This window comes from Myotis davidii, unplaced genomic scaffold (genome assembly GCF_000327345.1).
Source record: "Myotis davidii unplaced genomic scaffold, ASM32734v1 scaffold674, whole genome shotgun sequence".
In the NCBI taxonomy this organism is placed as follows: domain Eukaryota; kingdom Metazoa; phylum Chordata; class Mammalia; order Chiroptera; family Vespertilionidae; genus Myotis; species Myotis davidii.
Genome location: NW_006286674.1, coordinates 2,371,752 through 2,382,984, shown reverse-complemented (window position 1 = coordinate 2,382,984; position 11,233 = coordinate 2,371,752). Strand labels below are relative to the sequence as shown.

Genomic DNA, 11,233 nt, shown 5'->3' with positions numbered 1-11,233 from the left:
AAAAATCATAAAAATCTTAGAAGAATCCATAAGCAGAAAATATCAGCCATATGTCATAGCAATATCTTTACCAATACAGCTCCTATGACAATGGAAATGAAGGAGAAAATAAACAAATGGGACTACTTCAAAACAAAAAGCTTCTGCACAGCAATAGAAACCATCAACAAAATAACAAGAAAGCCCACTGCATGGGAGAACATATTTGCCAATGTTATCTCGGATAAGGGTTTAATCTCCAAAATTTATAGGAACTCATACATCTTAACAAAAGGTAGATAAACAATTCAATCAAACTTGGGTAAAGGACCTAAATAGACACTTTTCAAAAGAGGACATACAGAAGGCCAAGAGACATATGAAAACATGCTCAAAGTCACTAATCATCTGAGAGATGCAAATCAAAACAACAATGAGGTACCATCTCATACCTGTCACACTGGCTATCATCAACAAATCAACAAACGACAAGTGCTGGAGAGGATTATTTATTTCTCCTCACCTGAAGATATTTTTCCATTGATTTTAGAGAAAGTGGAAAAAAGGTAGGAAAGGAGAGAGATAAGGGGGTAAGGGGAGAGGAGGGAAAGAAGCAGAGAGTGAGAGAGGGATATATATATATACATATATATACACACACACATACATACACACACACATACAGAAAGAGAGAAAAACATCGATTGGTTGCCTCCTGCACACGTCCCAACTGGGGCTGGGGATTGAACCTGCAGCCTAGGTATGTGCCCTTGGCTGGGAATCAAACAAGTGACCCTGCTGGATGATACTCTTACCACTTAGCTACACCAGCCAAGGCTTAAAAGATTTTTTATTGATTTTTTTAGAGAGAGAGGAAGGGAGAGGGACAGAGAAACACCAATGTTTGAGAGCGCAACATTGATCGGCTGCCTACTGCACATCCCCGACTGGGGATAGAGCCTGCAACCTAGGCATGCACCCTGACCAGGAATTGAACAGGCAACTCTTCTGTGCATAGGACGATGCCCAACCAACTGAGCCACGCCAGCAGGGCAGGGAAAAATTGTATTTTAAAAATACAAGAACTCAAAAAGCACAGCTTTCTACAGATATTTGGTAAAAAATAAACAGAGTTCTATACTCCTTAAGGTTTCATAAAGTTACCAAGATATAACTAATGAATATAATGATAACCCTAGTCACCCAGAGAAGGTAAAAATGACAGGAAAATACACATTTTGGAAAATTTCTATAAAATTTTGTTTTGTTTTGTTTCAAAGTTTCAGTGTTTGATAAAGATAAATTTCACTCATTTCTCTATTTATGAGCAACTATACATTATTTCCTGATGCTATGTAAATGAGGCATTAATATAATATAATAAATATTTAAAGGCTTAAGATTTTTAACTACTATATAAATAATCTAATACCAATATTTTCCCCATAACTTTCAAAATTTGTAACAGCCTTTAAGCCTACGAGTTTTTCCAAAACTACTTCATATTACAGGCATAGAGTTATTATGGACAATCAAGTCTGAGATTGGAAACAGCGCTAGGAAAAATTATGCAAAAATAAAACTAAATTTTAAGAATATAGCTGCTGAGATTCTCTGGCTTCTTCAAATGTAAAAAGATTTTTAAATGGCTATGGAGGCAGTCTGAGAAATCTAACAAGTGCTCCATGAACCTCAGCACTAAGACAGTAGGGTTAGGACATTTACATTTAATATCAGAAGAACCTTCCAATGTGCTGTAACAGAAAAAACTTAGTTTTAGAGCACATCTAACTTATGCATCTCATACCCTAACTTCTTTGAGGTTCAGCTTCTTTTTTTCTTTTTTACTTAGATTCATAATTTCCAAAAGTTATTTAGAAATATATCTTAAAAAAACAATCTTGCCAAAACCGGTTTGGCTCAATGGATAGAGCATCAGCCTGCGGACTGAAAGGTCCCGGGTTTGATTCCGGTCAAGGCCATGTACCTTGGTTGCAGGCACATCCCCAGTGGGAGATGTGCAGGAGGCGGCTGATTGATGTTTCTCTCTCATCGATGTTTCTAACTCTATCTCTCTCACTTCCTCTCTGTAAGAACTCAATAAAATATATTAAAAAACAACAACAACAAAAAACAATCTTTATTGTTAAAATATTACAGATGCCTTCCCCCTCACCCTGAGTTATAGCTCTGGATGGTGTGGCTCAGTTGGTTGGGTATCATCATGTGCACTGAAAGGTTGCAGGTTTGATTTCTGGTCAGGGCACATGCCTAGCTGCAGGCTCTATCCCTGCAAGGGGGCATGCAGGAGGCAGCTCATCTATTTTTCACTCTCACATCGATGTTTCTCTCTCTCTCCCTATCCCTTTCCTCTAAAAATCAATTAAAAATCAAAATAAATAGATATTTGGATAATAAAACCCAATAGGGCTGTTTTGAAGACTGAGTTAATGTGTTCACCTAGCACACTGCCCAACACAGAATATATTCAATAATTAAGTTTCTTCTCTTTTTACCTGAAAATATTTTATTGCTAAAACAGATCCAAGGAGATATATAACATATATATTTTAACTGTAATATCTTTTGGGAGAGAAAAATAATTTTATAAGCTGCAATTCCAGAAGTAAAAGAAGTATCAGTGAGAAGAGAGAAAACCCTGCTTCATGAAGAGATTCTTGGAACTAGGGTGCATCTTTCTTATGAAGTTTAATTATCTAGTTTATAAGCTTCCTGTTAGCATTTAGGACTTACTTTTCCTATGAATGTGCCTTTAGCTATAACCATAAATAGTTTTTGTCTAGAAGTCAAATTATAGGGGATTATAGGGGTGAGAAAAGAAACAATTATTTCAATTTTCTCAGTGAAAGAGAAAGCAACATTGGGGAGGGTTTATAGGAATTTTGAAAGAAAAGGCAAAGGTACAGAAAAGTATTGCCAGATAGCATTAAGGCAATGGTTCTCAACCTGTGGGCCGCGACCCCTTTGGCGGTCGAACGACCCTTTCACAGGGGTCACCTAAGACCATCCTGCATATCAACTATTTACATTACTATTCATAACAGTAGCAACATTACAGTTATGAAGTAGCAACGAAAATAATGTTATGGTTGGGTCACAACATGAGGAACTGTATTTAAAGGGCCAGAAGGTTGAGAACCACTGCTAAGGGAACACTTAAGTTTTAAAGTTATAATTTTAAAGTAAGATTGGTCAGTGTGGTTATTTTCTCAAGCCTCTGTAAAGATGCAAACATGTAGTAGTCTGAGTTGGTTTTAGGCTGTATACCACAAAGTAAGAGTGAGGTAAGGGAATTGTGGTTATATGCAAATCAGTTATTTTAATGACTAACAAGAATTTAAGCTGGGTAAAGAGAGAAGAGAGAACATTAGGGAATGAGACAGTGATGGGACTGATGGATTAGGGTTCCTGATAAGACCAAAGATTTGTTGAATTTGGGGTATTAAAAGAGAATGAGCCCTAACCAGTTTGGCTCAGTAGCTAGAGCTTCGGCCTGCAGACTCAAGGGCATGTACATTGGTTGCGGGCACATCCCCAGTAGGGGGTGTGCAGGAGGCAGCTGATCAATGTTTCTCTCTCATTGATGTTTCTAACTCTCTATCCCTCTCCCTTCCTCTCTGTAAAAAATCAATAAAATATATATTTAAAAGAAAAAGAGAGAGAATGAGGAGTCCTAGCCGGTTTTGCTCAGTGGATAGAGCAGGGGTGGGCAAAATTTTTGACTCGAGGGCCACAATGGGTTCTTAAACTGGACCGGAGGGCCGGAACAAAAGTATGGATGGAGTGTTTGTGTGAACTAATATAAATTCCAAGTAAACATCATTACATAAAAGGGTACGGTCTTTTTTTTCAATAGTTTTATTCATTTCAAACGGCCTGGATCCGGCCCGCGGGCCGTAGTTTGCCCACAGCTGGGATAGAGCGTCAGTCAGCCTGTGGACCAAAAGGTCCCAGGTCCAATTCCAATCAAGGGCATGTACCTCAGTTGCAGGCTCCTCCCTGGCCACGGGCTCATGCAAGAGGCAACCAATTGATGTGTTTCTCTCACATTAATATTTCTCTCTGTCTTTCCCTCTCCTATTCTCTCTAAAAATCAATGGAAAAGTATCTTCAGGTGAGGATTTAAAAAAGAGAGAAAATGAGGATAATATGGGGTAGATACATAATATTCAGATTATGTTGAAATACTAATGACAAGATCAAGGATGAATCATGTGAGTGAGTGGCTGAGGTATGAGAGAAATCAGGATCATTAGAGGAAAACTTTTTTAAATGAGGCTAAGGTGCCCTAACCAGTTTGGCTCAGTGGACAGAGCGTCAGCCTATGGACTGAAGGGTCCCAGGTTCGATTCCGGTCAAGGGCATGTACCCTGGGTGCGGGCACATCCCCAGTGGGGAATGTGCAGGAGGTGGCTGATCGATGTTTCTCTCTCATCGATGTTTCTAACTCTCTATTCCTCTCCCTTCCTCTCTGTAAAAAAATCAATAAAATATATTTTAAAAAAATAAAAATAAATAAAATGAGGCTAAGGTGTCAGAGGATCAGCTAGATAGATAAACTATATTGAAATCTCCAAGAATAATGACAGCAGTGATTAATCTTTGTGAGGAATTTTAGAGAGCAACAGTAAGTCGGGTGGTCTGTAGGTGTCAGCAGCAGTGAGGGATGATATGATCTGATGTCATGAAGTTTGTGAACTATGGTATACTATTGCACATCTTGATTCTATGGTTCAAGAACTGTGGGGAAAATTTTTTACTTTAGAGGGCTACAGGGAAAGAAGTACTATCCTCGGGAGAATCAGATTTCTATTACAAGAAGAGGAAAGAAGTTGAGGATATAGATGTGTCACAGGATGGATTGGGAATTCCAAAGGACACAATGGAAGTCTTTCAGAAAGTGGAATGAAGTGGGAGAAGGGAAGAGAATATGTGGAGAGGTTACTATGGGAGATAAGGGTTGAGCTGAAAATCTATAGCTTCTAGTGGTGTTTTGCATAACCAAGGACAAAGTTATAATGTGATTAATCTTTGAGGAATTAAGGTACACACTGGTGGTGTGGCTATGTTAGTGGACAGACACCTGTCAATAGAAGAAAGACAGTCTGAAGAACTGTGGTCCTAGTTTGAAAAATAGGATACCCACTTGACCCTGTTGAGAGAGTTGAGGACATCTGGGGAAGCAAGTTGCTACTCAAGGCACAAAGGCCCTATCTTTACTCCTGTCAGTAGGGGAGAAGAAGCCTGGTAACCTGTGGTTTTAGTTCAAGTGCATAATTAACTCTCACCTCCTATTGGTAGAATGGTGGGCTAATTATGAGTATATTATTAATTAAGTCAACTCTTGTTGACAAAGTAGAAAAGGTCTGGGGAAGCTGGGTATAGCTTTCAGCTCATGGGTGCATTTCTTTACTAACTGATGCCTAGACCCAGCCTAGCCAAATTAAATTAGAACCTTAGAGGTGGGATCTAGGCATCAGTACTTTGTAAAGCTCCTCAGGTGATTTTATTTATTTTATATCTTAAATATATTTTTATTGGTTTCAGAGAAGAAGGGAGAGGGAGAGAGAGATAGAAACATAAATGATAAGAATCATTGATCAGCTTCCTCCTGCATGCCCCCAGTGGGGATTGAGCCCACAACCCAGGCCTCTGCCCTGACTGGGAATCGAACCGTGACCTCTTGGTTCATGGGTTGATCCTCAATCACTGAGCCACGCCGGCCAGGGTCTTCAGGTGATTTTAATGTTCAGTGAAAGTTCAGTCAAGGTGGAGAACCACTGCTTTATTTTATTAAGTTACTCCCTCCCCTAGATAACTCAACCCCATTCTTGTGTGTGAGTACATCTTTGCCTTAAAATGTTAGTATTTTCCACAATTTAATTCGCTACAACAATTGCTAAGTGCCTATGAGGTATAAGGAATTATGCTAATTGTTGTAGGAGCCCCATTAAAATAAACCAGATATTATCTTGGTCTTAAGGAACATATAATAGGAGGGTTATGAGGGAGGTGCAAACAAAACACTATAGGAACACAGACTGTAGATAAATTACTTTCTCAAGGAAAAGCTTCCCTGAACATTTTCTGATACTGAAACTCAGATACTACTGATGCTGAAAGAGGAAGATAAATGAAAACTATCATATTCATTTTACCTTGTAGTACCAGTAAGCTCGATAACTTTCTGTCTTTTCAAATCTGCTTCATGTGTGGCTGCATCACATTTCTCCTCCATTTTTCTCAACTTTTCAGTGGAATTTTCCCTTTGTTTTTGAAGCTCTTGTTCCAGTTTTGATACCTTGTAAAGCAGTTTTCAGTAAGTATTTTAAATTCAGTCACAGCTCAATATTCTTCAGAAGAAAAAAATATATATATGTGTAGCCCTAGCCTATCACTCAGTTTCAAGATGTATTATAAAAATCAAAGTATAGACCAGGAATTATAGCAGGTTCTTGAATAATGTCATTTCATTCAATGTTGTTTCATTATAATACTGATAAGGTACATAGGAACCTAACTCACTTATATCAGTAAGCCTACACTAAAATTGGTTTCATTATTTGTCATTTCACTTAAAATGATGGAATTTATCAACGTTAAATGAGGACTTACAGTAATGTTTTGAAATATAAAAGCAAAACAATTTTTTATAATGTATTTCATTCCTATACATATTTATAGAAGTGGCCACATCATAACACTAAAATAAGACTTATGCCAAAACCAGTTTGGCTCAGTGGATAGAGCATCGGCCTGCGGACTGAGAGGTCCCGGGTTCGATTCTGGTTAAGGGCATGTACCTGGGTTGCGGGCACATCCCCAGTGGGAGATGTGCTGGAGGCAGCTGATCGATGTTTCTCTCTCATCGATGTTTCTAACTCTCTATCTCCCTTCCTCTCTGTAAAAAATCAATAAAATATATTTTAAAAAATAAATAAAAAAATAAAATAAAATAAGACTTACAAGAATTGAACAAGCCCAGCCAGTGTGGCTCAGTGGTTCATCAACCCATGAACCAAGAGGTCCCAAGTTCAATTAACTTTGAGCCAATGACTTTAATATCCTCCCTGATCTTCTAAGACCTCTCAATGAAGAACTAAATTCAGAGTATAAATCATTAATACCCACTCAGGGCACAACCCAGGCTCAATCCCCAGTAGGGGCGGGGTTGTAGGAGGCAGCCAATCTATATTTGCATCTCTCTATCCCTCTCCCTTCCTCCCTTCTCTAAAATCAATGAAAACATATATATTTTTTAAAAATTGAACAAAATAATGGTAAATATTCTCCTTTTCATTATCCCCATTCGAAATGTTTTTTCTTCTCTTGTCAAATCATGTTCCTTTCCTTCTTCACAAATTGGCCCATTCAGTGAAGGTAAGATTCCCATCTTCCCTCAAACATTATAACCTGCATTTACTCCCAACATGACTTGCATTCACTCCTATTCATTCTTCCTTCTGTTTCTGCTACAGTGAAGGAGGTATTCTTTCTCCTATACAAGTCAAATTATATCATAGGTATTCTGGGTTCAATTCCTATCCACATCCTCAGGAACCTCATATTATTTTTTAAATGTTTTTATTGATTTTAGAGAGAAGGAAGGGAAAGGGGAGGGGGAGAGAGGGAAAGGGGGAGAGAGGGAGAGAGGGAGAGAGAAAGAGAGAGAGAGAAAGAGAGAGGGAGAAAGGGAAACATTGATCGGCTGCTTCCCATAAGAACCCCAACTGGGGACTGAACCTGCAACCTGGGCATGGGCACTAAAGAGGAATTGAACTGGTGACCTCTTAGTTCATGAGTTGACGCTCAATTAATTGAGCCACACTGGCCAGGAGGGGCCCTCATACTATTCACTATCTCTATTCTCTGCTTTATCTTCAATCTCTCTTTCTTCTGGTTTCTTTTTTATCAGAATTTAAACATGTTCAAGACCCTTCTATTGTAAAAAATCATCCTTCTTACTTTTTTTTTTTTTTTTAATATTTTATTGATTTTTTACAGAGAGGAAGGGAGAGAGATAGAGAGTTAGAAACATCGATGAGAGAGAAAGATCGATCAGCTGCCTCCTGCACATCTCCCACTGGGGATGTGCCCGCAACCCAGGTACATGCCCTTGACCGGAATCGAACCTGGGACCTTTCAGTCCGCAGGCCGACGCTCTATCCACTGAGCCAAACCGGTTTCGGCCATCCTTCTTACTTCTACCTCCCTCCAACTACCACCCTTTCTTTCCTCTTCTCCATAGCCCAATCTCTCGGTTTCCTATGCTTGTTGTATCATTCTCACTTCTCCTTCATTCCTCAATCGTAGTAATCTGGCCATTCTACAGAAACTACGCTAATTCATCAATGAGCTCCATGTTCCTAATTCCAATGGATATTTCACAACCCTCAATTTACTTGGCATTGATTCCAACAGTCCATGATACCAACTATCATTTCTTATCATGAAATACTTACTTTGGCTTCCATGTACTACATCCCTCACAGATCTATCCAAGTCAATCTCCTCACTCCTCATACTACATTCTCTTCCTAGTAAATCTCAGCCACTCCTTGTTTTCAATGAACATTTACATGATTGTGATCTCAAAGTTAATCTCTGGCCAATGACTTTAATATCCTCCCTGATCTTCTAAAATCTCTCAAAGAAGAACTAAATTCAGAGTATAAATCATTAATGTCCACTCAAGTTTCAAGAATAAAATTAAAACAATACCCAGGTAAAAAGGGAAGGATACCATGAAATACCTATCTACTCTGTGCTTAATTAGATAGCACACTCATAAGCAGAAAAACATCTAAAGATAATAATCTGAAAGAATATAGCACAGAACCTATGCATAATGGAACAGAAATGCAAGATAGGAAAATATTCACCAAATACGGAAGAAATTTTTTTTTAAATATATTTTACTGATATTCTACAGAGAGGAAGGGAGAGAGATAGTTAGAAACATCAATGAGAGAGAAACATCGATCAGCTGCCTCCTGCACATCTCCTACTGGGGATGTGCCCACAACCAAGGTACATGCCCTTGACCGGAATCGAACCTGGGACCTTTCAGTCCGCAGGCCGACGCTCTATCCACTGAGCCAAACCGGTTTCAGCAAAATTTTTATATATAAACTCCTTTAGACCCTCAAAGAAAGAGAACACAAAAAATCTCTTAAAGATCATGAAGAAATAAAATCACCGAATGAAAAACACAAATGAACTGGCAGACTTAGGGAGGAGAAAAAACAGAAGAAAACTGTAAGACCATTAGAGAAATAAAAACAACTCCAGAAGGAACAAGAATTATAACCAATCCTGCAAAACCCAGATCAATGACAAGGTATGCAGGAAGTGGGAATCTAACACAGATGAGATGAGGAAATACTTCAGAATAAAGCTGTACATCAGGCATATCAAGCAATAGGCCTACACTTTAACAAAAAAGATGGAGAGTTACAGGAGTGATCTCTAGAAAAGAAAATACATAATATCTGCCTGAAATGTCTGAACGTATTGAGAGGAGATTCTTTAATTCCATTCGAGAGGCTGAGGATGAATTCAGAATACATAGATAAAACGTCATAAAGGTGAGGTGTAGTGAGATTACACAGAACCATCATTTTCTAATTTACATGTTTCTCTAAAGTATGAAAAGGGGAAAAGAACAAAAGATGTGAAATACAGTATCTATCTGAATAATTCAGATGAATTTGTTAATGAATGAAAGAGCGAAGACTGGGTTCTAGTATAAATTTTCTGAGGATACTTTCTTTGGAATAATAATTTATTTTTAGAAGTGATATCCTTTGTGATTTTTCTTTTAGTGTCGTGCTTTGGCATTTTTGGGGGGATTGTCACAAATCCTAATCCAAAAAAAAAGAAATTGGAAGGTCTGATGATTCATATAGGAATTATATTCAGATCCAGGAAGAAAGGAGATAGTGAAGAAGAAGCCTAGATTATAAGTAAGTTGTATGACAAAATGTGCCCATGGTTACATTACACAGGAATAGAACTTTATCCATTTTACAATGTTAATATAGAATATTTCTTATAGTATGAAATCTTTGATATTGAACACCAATTTATATAACTAACAAAAATGTATTTATCAATTGTAAAAATTTCTATTTCATAGAAAATTATTTTGACCAGTAATACCTGTTTTTCAAGTTTAGTTTGAATGTCTTCCAGCTCTCCATTTCTTATTGTCTCTTGTTGTAACATTTGCTGCTGTTGCTGAAGAGTATGCTGTAGAATAGCATTTTGCTCAGAGGTCTCTTGAAGACTGTGATTTTTTATCTTTAGCTCTTTCTGTAAACAATATACCTAACAAATATATACATTTGTCATTATAATGATATGCTTCAAATAAAAAACACAAAATGTCAAAGCTGTCTGCCTTGTTAGATAATTATCACACTTGCCATATGGGATAATTATATTTATGGCTACAGGTTATTATGTGGAGGGACGGGTCCATCTTTCTGATGAGGAGATATGCTTACAGGGTTGGCCCTTGGATGGTGTCTGGGAATGTGCATTTTCACATTCCCTAAGAGATGAAATTGCTTTGTCTGGCTAGGGCATAGAATCATGCTTTCCTTTTGAAATTTTGATACTTGTTGCTGTTCCTGTGTGACCAGCGCCCCCATAAAAAATATTGATCTTTGAGTCATAAGCAGGCTTCCCTGGGCAGAAATATTGTAGGCGTTACCATATTTCACTGCTATAGAAAGTAGCATGTTCTATGTGATCCTTCCCAGAAGAACGAAGAGACATAGGAGGCCATGAGTTTTGTCATACTCCTATTGATGTATCTTTTTCCCTTAGTAAAACTAACTCTCTATAGCCCTGACAGGTTTGGCTCAGTGGATAGAGCGTCGGCCTGCAGACTCAAGGGTCCTGGGTTCGATTCCAGTCAAGGGCATGTACCTTGGTTGCAGGCTCCATCCCCAGTGGGGAGTGTGCAGGAGGCAGCTGATCGATGTTTCTCTCTCATCGATGTTTCTAACTCTCTATCCCTCTTCCTTCCTCTCTGTAAAAAATCAATAAAATGTATTAAAAAAATAAAAAATAAATAAATTATAGCCGCAAAAGCATTATGTGCTATTTATTACATTATTGTTGCCATTATTGCCATTGTTTGTAAAATTATATCCTAGCAATGCACTTTTGAATATTCATGGTCCAAAAAACACATAAAGGAATGACAATACAAACTAAGAAATCA

General features: G+C 38.0%; 1 protein-coding gene across 1 annotated transcript in view; it reads right to left on the bottom strand.

Moving 5' to 3' along the window:
- CCDC18 (coiled-coil domain containing 18) overlaps positions 1-11,233 on the bottom strand; it is a 113,166-nt gene that overhangs the window by 45,832 nt on the left and 56,101 nt on the right. Inside the window, exons 17-18 of the mRNA XM_015560324.1 lie at positions 10,162-10,329; positions 6,159-6,301 (exon numbers count right to left, since the gene is read on the bottom strand). Of these exons, the coding sequence (XP_015415810.1) occupies positions 6,159-6,301; positions 10,162-10,329 (311 nt within the window). The remainder of the gene's footprint in view (positions 1-6,158; positions 6,302-10,161; positions 10,330-11,233) is intronic.